This window comes from Oncorhynchus mykiss, chromosome 19, assembly GCF_057628025.1.
Source record: "Oncorhynchus mykiss isolate SJ-2025 chromosome 19, ASM5762802v1, whole genome shotgun sequence".
Classification (NCBI taxonomy): domain Eukaryota; kingdom Metazoa; phylum Chordata; class Actinopteri; order Salmoniformes; family Salmonidae; genus Oncorhynchus; species Oncorhynchus mykiss.
This window is the reverse complement of record NC_143040.1, coordinates 5518932-5536242: the sequence shown is the minus strand read 5'-3', so window position 1 is coordinate 5536242 and position 17311 is coordinate 5518932. Positions and strand designations below refer to the sequence as shown.

Below are 17311 nucleotides of genomic sequence, written 5' to 3'. Positions count from 1 at the left end.
AGGAGGCAGGTAGCCTAGTGATTAGAGGAGGCAGGTAGCCTGGTGGTTAGATGAGGCAGGTAGCCTAGTGGTTAGAGGAGGCAGGTAGTCTAGTGGTTAGAGGAGGCAGGTAGTCTAGTGGTTAGAGGAGGCAGGTAGCCTAGTGGTTAGAGGAGGTAGGTAGCCTAGTGGTTAGGTAGCCTAGTGGTTAGAGGAGACAGGTAGCCTAGTGGTTAGAGGAGGTAGGTAGCCTAGTGGTTAGGTAGCCTAGTGGTTAGAGGAGGCAGGTAGTCTAGTGGTTAGAGGAGACAGGTAGCCTAGTGGTTAGAGGAGGTAGGTAGCCTAGTGGTTAGGTAGCCTAGTGGTTAGAGGAGACAGGTAGCCTAGTGGTTAGAGGAGGTAGGTAGCCTAGTGGTTAGGTAGCCTAGTGGTTAGAGGAGGCAGGTAGTCTAGTGGTTAGAGGAGGTAGGTAGCCTAGTGGTTAGGTAGCCTAGTGGTTAGAGGAGGCAGGTAGTCTAGTGACAAAGTAGAAATTGGGCGTTCTGCTCCTGAACAAGGCAGTTAACACACTGTTCCCTGGTACGTTGTCGTTGTAAAGAAGAATTTGTTTTTAACTGACTTGCCTGGTTAAATTATGGTTATACATGGTGAGTTAGGGAGAACTAGGTTATCCCAAAGCAATTGTTTTTGGACCCAACCAAGTGGAAAATCCAGAGAGGGGTGTTCCTGTGTTGGCTGTGTAGCTCAGATAGAGATGAGAGGTCTTATCCTCCTCCCCTGAGTCGTTAATCAGTTGGTATCTCCGTCACCCATGGCTTGTTGAGGATCAGGGATTAGGATATTCACTGCACACACACACACACGCACGCACAAACACACACACACGTGTGTGGCCACATCTCGTTCTCTCCTTCTTTTTCTCTCTTCTCTCTGTCTCTCTGTCTCTGTCTCTCTCTCTCTCTCTCTCTCTCTCTCTCTCTCTCCCTGTCTCTCTGTCTCTGTCTCTGTCTCTCTCTCTCTCTCTCTCTCTCTCTCTCTCTCTCTCTCTCTCCTCTCTCTCTCTCTCTCTCTCTCTCTCTCTCTCTCTCTCCCTGTCTCTCTGTCTCTTTCTCTCTCTCTCCTCTATCTCTCTCTGTCTCCCTCTCTCTCTCTCTCCTTTATCTGTCTCTCTCTCTCTCTCTCTCTCTCTCTCTCTCTCTCTCTCTCTCTCCCTGTCTCTCTGTCTCTCTCTCTCTCTCCCTGTCTCTCTGTCTCTTTCTCTCTCTCTCCTCTCTCTCTCTCTCTCTCTCTCTCTCCCTGTCTCTCTGTCTCTTTCTCTCTCTCTCCTCTATCTCTCTCTCTCTCTCTCTCTCTCTCCCTGTCTCTCTGTCTCTGTCTCTGTCTCTCTCTCTCTGTCTCTCTCTCTGTCTCTCTCTCTCTCTCTCTCTCTCTCTCTCTCTCTCTCTCTCTGTCTCTGTCTCTCTCTCTCTCTCTCTCTCTCTCTCTCTCTCTCTCTCATCTACTCCCTGTCTGTCTCTCTGTCAAATCAAACATTGATAAACACTGTATACCCCTACTATTCATACTACCACTATGTCTACATTACTAAAACACTGTATTCCCCTACTAGTCATACTACCACTATGTCTACATTACTAAAACACTGTACACAGCTGACTATATAACAATATGAACTCTTTAATTCTAATAGGGAGGGAAAAAGAGAGACTGAAAAACAGCTTCTATCTCAAGGCCATCAGACTGTTAAACAGCCACCACTAACACAGAGAGGCTGCTGCCTACCTACAGACTTGAAATCATTGGTCACTTTAATAATGATGTTTACATATCTTGCATTACTCATCTCAATGTTGTCTATGCAGCACGGCCATCGCTCATCCATACAGTTATATGTACATATTCTCATCCACCCCTTTACTTAGGTCTGTGTGTATCAGGTATTTGTTGTGGAATTGTTAGATATTACTGCACGGTTTGAACTAGAAGCACAGGCATTTCGCTACACTCACATTAACATCTGCTACCCATGTGTATGTGACAAATAACATAGAGACAGAGAGAGACTGAATGGACAGACAGGGAGAGAGAGAGAGAGAGAGAGAGAGAGATGGAGAGAGAGAGAGATGCTTATTTATTTTATCTTGTGTCCTTTAACCATTTGTACATTGTTAAAACACTGTATATATATGTAATATGACATTTCTAATGTCTTTACTGTTTTGAAACCTCTGTATGTGTAATGTTTACTGTTCATTTTGGTTGTTTTTCACTTTATATATTCACTTTGTATGTTGTCTACCTCACTTGCTTTGGCAATGTTAACACATGTTTCCCATGCCAATAAAGCCCTTGAATTGAATTGAATTGAATTGAATTGAGAGAGATGGAGAACACTGTGTTAGTATGAAGAGAGACAGACAGAGAGATGGAGAACACTGTGTTAGTAGGAAGAGAGACAGACAGAGAGAGAGATGGAGAACACTGTGTTAGTAGGAAGAGAGACAGACAGAGAGAGAGATGGAGAACACTGTGTTAGTAGGAAGAGAGACAGACAGAGAGAGAGATGGAGAACACTGTGTTAGTAGGAAGAGAGGCAGACAGAGAGAGAGATGGAGAACACTGTGTTAGTAGGAAGAGAGACAGACAGAGAGAGAGATGGAGAACACTGTGTTAGTAGGAAGAGAGGCAGACAGAGAGAGAGATGGAGAACACTGTGTTAGTAGGAAGAGAGGCAGACAGAGAGAGAGATGGAGAACACTGTGTTAGTAGGAAGAGAGGCAGACAGAGAGAGAGATGGTGAACACTGTGTTAGTAGGAAGAGAGGCAGACAGAGAGAGCGATGGAGAACACTGTGTTACTAGGAAGAGAGACAGACAGAGAGAGAGATGGAGAACACTGTGTTACTAGGAAGAGAGGCAGACAGAGAGAGAGATGGAGAACACTGTGTTAGTAGGAAGAGAGGCAGACAGAGAGAGAGATGGAGAACACTGTGTTACTAGGAAGAGAGGCAGAGTAAATGAAAGTGTGAGTAAAAGAGAGAAAGAAAGGAAACATCCTGGACTGTGTGTATCCCTGGCAACACACACTCACCCCACACACAAACACACACAAATACACATGCTCACACCACCGGAAGCATTTGGGTGAGATCAGTGTGTGTGTGTGTGTGTGTGTGTGTGTGTGTGTGTGTGTGTGTGTGTGTGTGTGTGTGTGTGTGTGTGTGTGTGTGTGTGTGTGTGTGTGTGTGTGTGTGTGTGTGTGTGTGTGTGTGTGTGTGTGTGTGTGTTTTCTGTGATGCAGCAAAGACACAGAACAGGGAAACATCCTTTATATTCTCCATTGTAAAAAATTCAACATGGATGTTGTTGCTATATAACCTACCTCTATGGCGCTGGCCAGCTTGGCACACACACACACACACACACACACACACACACACACACACACACTGATGGGTCCTCTGGCTGTGTGTGTAGTTAATGAGGTGAGGACAGCTGCACTGCAGGAGTGAGAACCCAGCAAACCAACATTGATTCTGTGAAAGTTCCCAGAACATTTGTTGCTGCAGAACAAAAACAAAAAACAACTGTTTAGTTGCTGATGATGATTAAAATTCTCCTGATGCTGCAAGAACGTTCGGCAGAACGTTTCTATTACGTTGAGTTGTGTTCTAAAATAAAACGTGACTGGTACGTTACGTTTACGTTGGGGAAATGTTCTGTGGTGGTTAAAGGGGAAGGGGACATTTGAGTTAATGTTAGGAGAACATTCCAAGGATATTTCATTAAAAAATACATCTGTATTGTAATGTTTTTGGGACGTTATCAAAGTAATGTTAGATAAAAACCCTAACTGGAACTTAATGGGAATCTAATGTTCTGGGAATGTTCCAGGTTTGCTGGGAAGGGTCCTGCAGGCAGGTTGATGGAGACATTTGAAGTGTGTGTGTGTGTGTGTGTGTGTGTGTGTGTGTGTGTGTGTGTGTGGGCACGAGGTAAAAGACTCAGTAGACTGACTTCACCCTCTCCCCCCCCCCCCCTCTCTCTCTCTCTCTCTCTCTCTCTCTCTCTCTCTCTCTCTCTCTCTCTCTCTCTCTCTCTCCCTCTCTCTCTCTCCCCTCTCCCTCTCTCTCTCTCTCTCTCTCTCTCTCTCTGTCTCTCTAATATGGTCATACATTGGGCAGGAGGTTAGGAAGTGCAGCTCAGTTTCCACCTCATTTTGTGGGCAGTGAGCACATAGCCTGTCTTCTCTTGAGAGCCATGTCTGCCTACGGCGGCCTTTCTCAATAGCAAGGCTATGCTCACTGAGTCTGTACATAGTCAAAGCTTTCCTTAATTGTAGGTCAGTCACAGTGGACAGGTATTCTGCCACTGTGTACTCTCTGTGTAGGGCCAAATAGCATTATAGTTTGCTCTGTTTTTTTGTTAATTCTTTCCAATGTGTCAAGTAATTATCTTTTTGTTTTCTCATGATTTGCTTGGGTCTAATTGTGCTGCTGTCCTGGGGCTCTGTAGGGTGTGTTGGTGTTTGTGAAGAGCCCCAGGACCAGCTTGTTTAGGGGACTCTTCTCCAGGTTCATCTCTCTGTAGGTGATGGCTTTGTTATGGAAGGTTTGGGAATCACTTCCTTTTAGGTGGTTATAGAATTTAACGGCTCTTTTCTGGATTTTGATAATTAGTGGGTATCGGCTTAATTCTGCTCTGCATGCATTATTTGGTGTTCTACGTTGTACACAGAGGATATTTTTGCAGAATTCTGCGTGCAGAGTCTCAATTTGGTGTTTGTCCCATTTTGTGAAGTATTGGTTGGTGAGCGGACCCCAGACCTCACAACCATAAAGGGCAATGGGCTCTATGACTGATTCAAGTATTTTTAGCCAGATCCTAATTGGTATGTTGAATTTTATGTTCATTTTGATAGCATAGAATGCCCTTCTTGCCTTGTCTCTCAGATCGTTCACAGCTTTGTGGAAGTTACCTGTGGCGCTGATGTTTAGGCCAAGGTATGTATAGTTTTTTGTGTGCTCTAAGGCAACGGTGTCTAGATGGAATTTGTATTTGTGGTCCTGGTGACTGGACCTTTTTTGGAACACCATTATTTTGGTCATTCTGAGATTTACTGTCAGGGCCCAGGTCTGACAGAATCTGTGCATAAGATCTAGGTGCTGCTGTAGGCCCTCCTTGGTTGGTGACAGAAGCACCAGATCATCAGCAAACAGTAGACATTTGACTTCAGATTCTAGTAGGGTGAGGCTGCAGAGTTTTCTAGTGCCCGCGCCGATTCGTTGATTTCTCTCTCTCTCTCTATCTCTCTCTCTCTCTCTCTGGTTGATTAGTAATGGAACAGTGAATCTGATTTGAACCTGAAAAATATGATGAATAAATAAATGTAATGTTTATAATTTTTCTCTCTGTCCAGGTTGTGAGGGCTCTTTCTTGTCTTCCTATTGGCCAGTGAGGCTGTGAGGTCACGGCATGTGGATTACTACTTATCCCATGATGCTATCTGCCAGGCCGGGCTACTTCCTGCTGCTGCTCAGCTTCCTGCTCCTCGCTGACGCAGACTGTGAGTTGACACACACACACACACACAAAAGACGGACACATACACACACACACTATTGTAGTACAGCTTCAAGCTCCTGAGTGAGTGATGCTGAATGGATATGATTACCTCCTGTCTCTCTCTCTCTCTGTCTCTCTCTCTCTCTCTCTCTCTCTCTCTCTCTCCCCCCCCTCTCTCTCTCCCCCTCTCTCTCTCTTCCTCCTTCTCTCCCTCTCTCTCTCACTCTCTCTCCCTCTCTCTCTCTCCCCTGTCTCTCTCTCTCTCCCTGTCTCTCTCCCTCTCTGTCTCTCTCTCTCCCTCTCTGTCTCTCTCTCTCTCTCTCTCTCCCCCCTCTCTCTCTCCCCCCCTCTCTCTCTCTTCCTCCTTCTCTCCCTCTCTCCCTCTCTCCCTCTCTCCCTCTCTCCCTCTCTCCCTCTCTCCCTCTCTCTCTCTCTCTCTCCCTCTCTCTCCCTGTCTCTCTCTCTCCCCTGTCTCTCTCTCTCTCCCTGTCTCTCTCTCTCTCTCCCTGTCTCTCTCTATCTCTCTTCTAATGATGGAGGTCACAGGTCAAAGTAAGAGCGAAAGAGGGAGAGGGAAGGAGAGGAAGGGAGGAGAGAGAGAGTGAGAGAGAGACCAGGGCTAAGAGAGAGGGAGGAGGGGAAGGGAGGAGAGAGAGACCAGGGCTAAGAGAGAGGGAAGGAGAGGAATGGAGGAGAGAGAGAGCGAGAGAGACACCAGGACTAAGAGAGAGGGAGGAGAGGAAGGGAGGAGAGAGAGAGAGAGAGAGACCAAGGCTAAGAGAGTGGGAGGAGGGGAAGGGAGGAGAGAGAGAGACCAGGGCTAAGAGAGAGGGAAGGAGAGGAAGGGAGGAGGGGAAGGGAGGAGAGAGAAGGAGAGGAAGGGAGGAGTGAGAAGGAGAGGAAAGGAGAGAGAGAAAATTCCCAAAACAATGAATTTAACAGTATTGATTTTGTTATTATGTTTGAGCAAAAGAACACAGCATTAACTATGGAAAAATGCATAGAATTGAATTGCCGGACATTAGCTTCTCAGCTCCATGGAGAAATCACTGACAAGGTGGAGGTTGTCACATCCACCAACTATGTTGATCTTTTGAGAGAGAGAGAGAGAGAGAGAGAGAGAGAGAGAGAGAGAGAGACTAAACTTCACAAAAGGTTAAATACTAGATCCCAATACCTATTGAGTTGACTTGTTATTCTAGCCTGTCTATCTATGGGTAACAGGGTTGACTTGTTATTCTAGCCTGTCTATCTATGGTGTAACAGGGTTGACTTGTTATTCTAGCCTGTCTATCTATGGTGTAACAGGGTTGACTTGTTATTCTAGCCTGTCTATCTATGGGTAACAGGGTTGACTTGTTATTCTAGCCTGTCTGTCTATGGGTAACAGGGTTGACTTGTTATTCTAGCCTGTCTGTCTATGGATAACAGAGTTGACTTGTTATTCTAGCCTGTCTGTTATGGTGAGTGAATGAGGACCCAAAAGCGAACTAACTTAAACTGAGCTTCTTTAATAACCAAACATAGGTAGGCTCAGATAGACCGGCAGATTCCGACAGGACAGGACAAGGTTACAGCAAACATGACGATAGTCTGGCTCAGGCATGAAACACAAACAAGAATCCGACAAGGACAGGAACAGAAACAGAGAGAGATATAGGGACCTAATCAGAGGGAAAAAGGGAACAGGTGGGAAACGGGGTGAATGGGTAGTTAGAGGAGACAAGGAACAGCTGGGAGAAAGCGGGGGAGAAAAGGTAACCTAACAACGACCAGCAGAGGGAGACAGGGTGAAGGGAAAGGACAGAGACAAGACACAACATGACAGTACCCCCCCACTCACCGAGCGCCTCCTGGCGCACTCGAGGAGGAAACCTGGCGGCAACGGAGGAAATCCTCGATCAGCGCACGGTCCAGCCCGTCCCGAGAGGGAACCCAACTCCTCTCCTCAGGACCGTACCCCTCCCAATCGACAAGGTACTGGTGACCACGGCCCCGAGGACGCATGTCCAAAATCCTGCGGACCCTGTAGATGGGTGCGCCCTCGACAAGGATGGGGGGGGGGGGGGGGAAGACGAGCGGGGGCGCGAAGAACGGGCTTAATACAGGAGACATGGAAGACCGGGTGGACGCGACGAAGGTGTCGCGGAAGAAGAAGTCGAACTGCGACAGGATTAATGACCCGAGAAATACGGAACGGACCAATGAACCGCGGGGTCAACTTGCGAGAAGCCGTCTTAAGGGGAAGGTTCTGAGTGGAGAGCCAAACTCTCTGACCGCGACAATATCTAGGACTCTTAGTTCTACGCTTATTAGCAGCCCTCACAGTCTGCGCCCTATAACGGCAAAGTGCAGACCTGACCCTCTTCCAGGTGCGCTCGCAACGTTGGACAAAAGCCTGAGCGGAGGGGACGCTGGACTCGGCGAACTGAGATGAGAACAGCGGAGGCTGGTACCCGAGGCTACTCTGAAAAGGAGATAGCCCGGTCGCAGACGAAGGAAGCGAGTTGTGGGCGTATTCTGCCCAGGGGAGCTGTTCTGACCAAGACGCAGGGTTGCGAAAAGAAAGACTGCGTAAGATGCGACCAATAGTCTGATTGGCCCGTTCTGCTTGACCGTTAGACTGGGGGTGAAAGCCGGAAGAGAGACTGACGGAAGCCCCAATCAAACGGCAAAACTCCCTCCAAAATTGAGACGTGAATTGCGGACCTCTGTCCGAAACGACGTCTGACGGAAGGCCATGAATTCTGAAAACATTCTCGATGATGATTTGTGCCGTCTCTTTAGCGGAAGGAAGCTTAGCAAGGGGAATGAAATGAGCCGCCTTAGAGAACCTATCGACAACCGTAAGAATAACAGTCTTCCCCGCTGACGAAGGCAGTCCGGTGACAAAATCTAAGGCGATGTGAGACCACGGTCGAGAGGGAATAGGAAGCGGCCTGAGACGGCCGGCAGGAGGAGAGTTACCGGACTTAGTCTGCGCGCAGACCGAACAAGCAGCCACGAAACGACGCGTGTCATGCTCCCGGGTGGGCCACCAAAAACGCTGGCGAATGGAAGCAAGCGTACCCCGAACGCCAGGGTGGCCGGCTAACTTGGCAGAGTGAGCCCACTGAAGAACGGCCAGACGAGTAGGAACGGGAACGAAAAGAAGGTTCCTAGGACAAGCGCGCGGCGACGGAGTGTGAGTGAGCGCTTGTTTTACCTGCCTCTCAATTCCCCAGACAGTCAACCCGACAACACGCCCCTCAGGGAGAATCCCCTCGGGGTCAGTGGAGGCTACTGAAGAACTGAAGAGACGAGACAAAGCATCAGGCTTGGTGTTCTTAGAGCCCGGACGATAAGAAATCACGAACTCGAAACGAGCGAAAAACAGCGCCCAACGCGCCTGACGCGCATTAAGTCGTTTGGCAGAACGGATGTACTCAAGGTTCCTATGGTCAGTCCAAACGACAAAAGGAACGGTCGCCCCCTCCAACCACTGTCGCCATTCGCCTAGGGCTAACCGGATGGCGAGCAGTTCGCGGTTACCCACATCATAGTTACGTTCCGACGGCGACAGGCGATGAGAAAAATACGCGCATGGGTGGACCTTGTCGTCAGAGAGGGAGCGCTGAGAAAGAATGGCTCCCACGCCCACCTCTGACGCGTCAACCTCGACAACGAACTGTCTAGAGACGTCAGGTGTAACAAGGATAGGAGCGGATGTAAAACGATTCTTGAGGAGATCAAAAGCTCCCTGGGCGGAAACGGACCACTTAAAGCACGTCTTGACAGAAGTAAGGGCTGTGAGAGGAGCTGCCACCTGACCGAAATTACGGATGAAACGACGATAGAAGTTCGCGAAGCCGAGAAAGCGCTGCAGCTCGACGCGTGACTTAGGGACGGGCCAATCAATGACAGCTTGGACCTTAGCGGGATCCATCTTAATGCCTTCAGCGGAAATAACAGAACCGAGAAATGTGACGGAGGAGGCATGAAAAGTGCACTTCTCAGCCTTCACAAAAAGACAATTCTCTAAAAGGCGCTGGAGGACACGTCGAACGTGCTGAACATGAATCTGGAGTGACGGTGAAAAAATCAGGATATCGTCAAGGTAAACGAAAACAAAGATGTTCAGCATGTCTCTCAGGACATCATTGACTAATGCCTGAAAGACAGCTGGAGCGTTAGCGAGGCCGAAAGGAAGAACCCGGTATTCAAAGTGCCCTAACGGAGTGTTAAACGCCGTCTTCCACTCGTCCCCCTCCCTGATGCGCACGAGATGGTAAGCGTTACGAAGGTCCAACTTAGTGAAAAACCTGGCTCCCTGCAGGATCTCGAAGGCTGAAGACATAAGAGGAAGCGGATAACGATTCTTCACTGTTATGTCATTCAGCCCTCGATAATCTATGCAGGGGCGCAGAGACCCGTCCTTCTTCTTGACAAAAAAAAACCCCGCTCCGGCGGGAGAGGAGGAGGGGACTATGGTACCGGCGTCAAGAGCTACAGACAAATAATCTTCGAGAGCCTTACGTTCGGGAGCCGACAGAGAGTATAGTCTACCCCGGGGGGGGGTGGTTCCCGGAAGGAGATCAATACTACAATCATACGACCGGTGTGGAGGAAGAGAGGTGGCCCTGGACCGACTGAACACCGTGCGCAGATCGTGATATTCCTCCGGCACCCCTGTCAAATCACCAGGCTCCTCCTGTGAAGAAGAGACAGAGGAAACAGGAGGGATAGCAGACATTAAACATTTCACATGACAAGAGACGTTCCAGGAGAGGATAGAATTACTAGACCAATTAATGGAAGGATTATGACAAACTAGCCAGGGATGGCCCAAAACAACAGGTGTAAAAGGTGAACGAAAAATTTAAAAAGAAATGGTTTCACTATGATTACCAGAAACAGTGAGGGTTAAAGGTAGCGTCTCACGCTGAATCCTGGGGAGAGGACTACCATCCAGGGCGAACAAGGCCGTGGGCTCCTTTAACTGTCTGAGAGGAATGTCATGTTCCCGAGCCCAGGTCTCGTCCATAAAACAGCCCTCCGCCCCAGAGTCTATTAAGGCACTGCAGGAAGCTGACGAACCGGTCCAGCGTAGATGGACCGACAAGGTAGTGCAGGATCTTGAAGGAGAGACAGGAGTAGTAGCGCTCACCAGTAGCCCTCCGCTTACTGACGAGCTCTGGCCTTTTACTGGACATGAAGTGACAAAATGACCAGCGGAACCGCAATAGAGACAGAGGCGGTTGGTGATTCTCCGTTCCCTCTCCTTAGTCGAGATGCGGATACCTCCCAGCTGCATGGGCTCAGCACCCGAGCCGGCAGAGGAAGATGGTAGTGATGCGGAGAGGGGGGCGACGGAGAGCGCGAGCTCCTTTCCACGAGCTCGGTGACGAAGATCAACCCGTCGCTCAATGCGAATAGCGAGTTCAATCAAGGAATCCACGCTGGAAGGAACCTCCCGGGAGAGAATCTCATCCTTTACCTCTGCGCGGAGACCCTCCAGAAGACGAGCGAGCAAGGCCGGCTCGTTCCAGCCACTGGAGACAGCAAGAGTGCGAAACTCAATAGAGTAGTCTGTTATGGATCGATTGCCTTGACATAGGGAAGACAGGGCCCTGGAAGCCTCCTCCCCAAAAACAGATCGATCAAAAACCCGTATCATCTCCTCCTTAAAGTCCTGATACTGGTTAGTACACTCAGCCCTTGCCTCCCAGATTGCCGTGCCCCACTCACGAGCCCGTCCAATAAGGAGAGATATGACGTAGGCGACACGAGCAGTGCTCCTGGAGTAAGTGTTGGGCTGGAGAGAAAACACAATATCACACTGGGTGAGGAACGAGCGGCATTCAGTGGGCTCCCCAGAGTAACACGGCGGGTTATTGATTCTGGGCTCCGGAGATTCGAAAGCCCTGGAAGTGGCCGGTGGATCGAGGCGGAGATGGTGAACCTGTTCTGTGAGGTTGGAGACTTGGGTGGCCAGGGTCTCAACGGCATGTCGAGCAGCAGACACTTCCTGCTCGTGTCTGCCTAGCATCGCTCCCTGGATCCCGACGGCTGAGTGGAGAGGATCCGAAGTCGCTGGGTCCATTCTTGGTCGGATTCTTCTGTTATGGTGAGTGAATGAGGACCCAAAAGCGAACTAACTTAAACTGAGCTTCTTTAATAACCAAACATAGGTAGGCTCAGATAGACCGGCAGATTCCGACAGGACAGGACAAGGTTACAGCAAACATGACGATAGTCTGGCTCAGGCATGAAACACAAACAAGAATCCGACAAGGACAGGAACAGAAACAGAGAGAGATATAGGGACCTAATCAGAGGGAAAAAGGGAACAGGTGGGAAACGGGGTGAATGGGTAGTTAGAGGAGACAAGGAACAGCTGGGAGAAAGCGGGGGAGAAAAGGTAACCTAACAACGACCAGCAGAGGGAGACAGGGTGAAGGGAAAGGACAGAGACAAGACACAACATGACACTGTCTATCTATGGATAACAGGGTTGACTTGTTATTCTAGCCTGTCTGTCTATGGGTAACAGGGTTGACTTGTTATTCTTGCCTGTCTATCTATGGGTAACAGGGTTGACTTGTTATTCTAGCCTGTCTATCTATGGATAACAGGGTTGACTTGTTAATCTAGCCTGTCTGTCTATGAGTAACAGGGTTGACTTGTTATTCTAGCCTGTCTGTCTATAGGTAACAGGGTTGACTTGTTATTCTAGCCTGTCTGTCTATAGGTAACAGGGTTGACTTGTTATTCTAGCCTGTCTGTCTATGGGTAACAGGGTTGACTTGTTATTCTAGCCTGTCTGTCTATAGGTAACAGGGTTGATGTGTTATTCTAGCCTGTCTATCTATGGGTAACAGGGTTGACTTGTTATTCTAGCCTGTCTATCTATGGGTAACAGGGTTGACTTGTTATTCTAGCCTGTCTGTCTATGGGTAACAGGGTTGACTTGTTATTCTAGCCTGTCTATCTATGGGTAACAGGGTTGACTTGTTATTCTAGCCTGTCTGTCTATGGGTAACAGGGTTGACTTGTTATTCTAGCCTGTCTGTCTATGGGTAACAGGGTTGACTTGTTATTCTAGCCTGTCTATCTATGGGTAACAGGGTTGACTTGTTATTCTCTCAGTTTTCCACCACAAAACACCAGAAACACCAGAAAACAGTCAAAGAGACGAGAACCAGCTCATCTGCAATTATGCTTTGATTTGACTATTAGATGTAAAAAATGTATTAAAAAAATATATATTTTAAAAGGAATATTTTCATCATATTAAAAAGGAGAGTTCAGTAAACAGGGTTGACCTTCATAAAATGAAAATCACTAATCTCATCATCTTCAGAAATGACTTTTTGTCAAAGTAACACGATAAGTAGGGCTTCACAATGATGGTGGATAACTTGGGAGAGATTTTTTTTTTTGGGGGGGGGGGTTTAAGTGGGTTCAAATCTTCCTTGAAAGTCACAGACCGGGCACAGAGGCACATGTCACTTTAGATTTATTCACATTACAAATATTTATTGAATTTTCTATGTGGTCTATATCAAAGGGCACTTAATTTAATCTGACAGGCTTTTCACATAGTGGTGCACCAGCTCTACTTAACCATAGCAGAGGATCTCTACTTAACCATAGCACAGGATCTCTACTTAACCATAGCAAAGGATCTCTACTTAACCATAGCAGAGGATCTCTACTTAACCATAGCACAGGGAATAGATCTCTACTTAACCATAGCAGAGGATCTCTACTTAACCATAGCACAGGATCTCTACTTAACCATAGCAGAGGATCTCTACTTAACCATAGCAGAGGATCTCTACTTAACCATAGCAGAGGATCTCTACTTAACCATAGCACAGGGAATAGATCTCTACTTAACCATAGCAGAGGATCTCTACTTAACCATAGCACAGGGAATAGATCTCTACTTAACCATAGCAGAGGGAATAGACCTCTACTTAACCATAGCACAGGATCTCTACTTAACCATAGCAAAGGGAAGAGATCTCTACTTAACCATAGCAAAGGATCTCTACTTAACCATAGCAAAGGGAATAGATCTCTACTTAACCATAGCACAGGATCTCTACTTAACCATAGCAGAGGATCTCTACTTAACCATAGCAGAGGATCTCTACTTAACCATAGCAGAGGATCTCTACTTAACCATAGCAGAGGATCTCTACTTAACCATAGCACAGGGAATAGATCTCTACTTAACCATAGCAGAGGATCTCTACTTAACCATAGCACAGGGAATAGATCTCTACTTAACCATAGCAGAGGGAATAGACCTCTACTTAACCATAGCACAGGATCTCTACTTAACCATAGCAAAGGGAAGAGATCTCTACTTAACCATAGCAAAGGATCTCTACTTAACCATAGCAAAGGGAATAGATCTCTACTTAACCATAGCACAGGATCTCTACTTAACCATAGCAGAGGATCTCTACTTAACCATAGCAGAGGATCTCTACTTAACCATAGCAGAGGATCTCTACTTAACCATAGCAGAGGATCTCTACTTAACCATAGCAAAGGATCTCTACTTAACCATAGCAAAGGATCTCTACTTAACCATAGCAGAGGATCTCTACTTAACCATAGCAGAGGATCTCTACTTAACCATAGCAAAGGATCTCTACTTAACCATAGCAAAGGGAATAGATCTCTACTTAACCATAGCACAGGATCTCTACTTAACCATAGCAAAGGGAAGAGATCTCTACTTAACCATAGCAAAGGATCTCTACTTAACCATAGCAAAGGGAATAGATCTCTACTTAACCATAGCAAAGGATCTCTACTTAACCATAGCACAGGGAATAGATCTCTACTTAACCATAGCAAAGGGAAGAGATCTCTACTTAACCATAGCAAAGGGAAGAGATCTCTACTTAACCATAGCAAAGGGAATAGATCTCTACTTAACCATAGCAAAGGGAAGAGAAAGGTCATCATTTGGTGGAAGGACCCAGGCAAAGGATCTCTACTTAACCATAGCACAGGGAATAGATCTCTACTTAACCATAGCAAAGGGAATAGATCTCTACTTAACCATAGCAAATGATCTCTACTTAACCATAGCAAAGGATCTCTACTTAACCATAGCACAGGGAATAGATCTCTACTTAACCATAGCAAAGGGAATAGATCTCTACTTAACCATAGCAAATGATCTCTACTTAACCATAGCACAGGGAATAGATCTCTACTTAACCATAGCAAAGGGAATAGATCTCTACTTAACCATAGCAAAGGATCTCTACTTAACCATAGCAAAGGGAAGAGATCTCTACTTAACCATAGCAAAGGGAAGAGATCTCTACTTAACCATAGCAAAGGGAAGAGATCTCTACTTAACCATAGCAAATGATCTCTACTTAACCATAGCAAAGGGAATAGATCTCTACTTAACCATAGCAAAGGGAATAGATCTCTACTTAACCATAGCAAAGGATCTCTACTTAACCATAGCAAAGGGAAGAGATCTCTACTTAACCATAGCAAAGGGAAGAGATCTCTACTTAACCATAGCAAATGATCTCTACTTAACCATAGCAAAGGATCTCTACTTAACCATAGCAAAGGGAAGAGATCTCTACTTAACCATAGCAAATGGAAGAGATCTCTACTTAACCATAGCAAAGGGAAGAGATCTCTACTTAACCATAGCAAAGGGAATAGATCTCTACTTAACCATAGCAAAGGGAAGAGATCTCTACTTAACCATAGCAAAGGGAATAGATCTCTACTTAACCATAGCAAATGATCTCTACTTAACCATAGCAAAGGGAAGAGATCTCTACTTAACCATAGCAAAGGGAATAGATCTCTACTTAACCATAGCAAAGGGAATAGATCTCTACTTAACCATAGCAAAGGGAAGAGATCTCTACTTAACCATAGCAAAGGGAAGAGATCTCTACTTAACCATAGCAAAGGGAAGAGATCTCTACTTAACCATAGCAAATGATCTCTACTTAACCATAGCAAAGGGAAGAGATCTCTACTTAACCATAGCAAAGGGAATAGATCTCTACTTAACCATAGCAAAGGATCTCTACTTAACCATAGCAAAGGGAAGAGATCTCTACTTAACCATAGCAAAGGATCTCTACTTAACCATAGCAAAGGGAAGAGATCTCTACTTAACCATAGCAAAGGGAATAGATCTCTACTTAACCATAGCAAAGGGAATAGATCTCTACTTAACCATAGCAAAGGGAATAGATCTCTACTTAACCATAGCAAAGGGAAGAGATCTCTACTTAACCATAGCAAAGGGAAGAGATCTCTACTTAACCATAGCAGAGGGAAGAGATCTCTACTTAACCATAGCAAAGGGAAGAGATCTCTACTTAACCATAGCAAAGGGAAGAGATCTCTACTTAACCATAGCAAAGGGAATAGATCTCTACTTAACCATAGCAAAGGATCTCTACTTAACCATAGCACAGGGAATAGATCTCTACTTAACCATAGCAAAGGGAAGAGATCTCTACTTAACCATAGCAAAGGGAAGAGATCTCTACTTAACCATAGCAAAGGGAATAGATCTCTACTTAACCATAGCAAAGGGAAGAGAAAGGTCATCATTTGGTGGAAGGACCCAGGCAAAGGATCTCTACTTAACCATAGCACAGGGAATAGATCTCTACTTAACCATAGCAAAGGGAATAGATCTCTACTTAACCATAGCAAATGATCTCTACTTAACCATAGCAAAGGATCTCTACTTAACCATAGCACAGGGAATAGATCTCTACTTAACCATAGCAAAGGGAATAGATCTCTACTTAACCATAGCAAATGATCTCTACTTAACCATAGCAAAGGATCTCTACTTAACCATAGCAAAGGGAAGAGATCTCTACTTAACCATAGCAAAGGATCTCTACTTAACCATAGCAAAGGGAAGAGATCTCTACTTAACCATAGCAAAGGGAAGAGATCTCTACTTAACCATAGCAAAGGGAAGAGATCTCTACTTAACCATAGCAAATGATCTCTACTTAACCATAGCAAAGGGAATAGATCTCTACTTAACCATAGCAAAGGGAATAGATCTCTACTTAACCATAGCAAAGGATCTCTACTTAACCATAGCAAAGGGAAGAGATCTCTACTTAACCATAGCAAAGGGAAGAGATCTCTACTTAACCATAGCAAATGATCTCTACTTAACCATAGCAAAGGATCTCTACTTAACCATAGCAAAGGGAAGAGATCTCTACTTAACCATAGCAAATGGAAGAGATCTCTACTTAACCATAGCAAAGGGAAGAGATCTCTACTTAACCATAGCAAAGGGAATAGATCTCTACTTAACCATAGCAAAGGGAAGAGATCTCTACTTAACCATAGCAAAGGGAATAGATCTCTACTTAACCATAGCAAATGATCTCTACTTAACCATAGCAAAGGGAAGAGATCTCTACTTAACCATAGCAAAGGGAATAGATCTCTACTTAACCATAGCAAAGGGAATAGATCTCTACTTAACCATAGCAAAGGGAAGAGATCTCTACTTAACCATAGCAAAGGGAAGAGATCTCTACTTAACCATAGCAAAGGGAAGAGATCTCTACTTAACCATAGCAAATGATCTCTACTTAACCATAGCAAAGGGAAGAGATCTCTACTTAACCATAGCAAAGGGAATAGATCTCTACTTAACCATAGCAAAGGATCTCTACTTAACCATAGCAAAGGGAAGAGATCTCTACTTAACCATAGCAAAGGATCTCTACTTAACCATA

At 45.9% G+C, this 17311-nt stretch overlaps 1 protein-coding gene across 6 annotated transcripts in view; it reads left to right on the top strand.

Annotated features, from left to right (window-relative positions):
* The window catches only part of LOC110519864 (receptor-type tyrosine-protein phosphatase delta), a 275027-nt gene that overhangs the window by 80019 nt on the left and 177697 nt on the right, over positions 1-17311 (top strand). For all 6 annotated transcript variants that reach the window (XR_016488744.1, XM_090209954.1, XM_090209953.1 and 3 more), the window contains exon 3: positions 5398-5544. Coding sequence is in view for 5 of the 6 variants with exons in the window: in XM_090209954.1 (XP_090066080.1) it covers positions 5454-5544 (91 nt within the window). In the remaining variant the exon portion in view is untranslated. The remainder of the gene's footprint in view (positions 1-5397; positions 5545-17311) is intronic.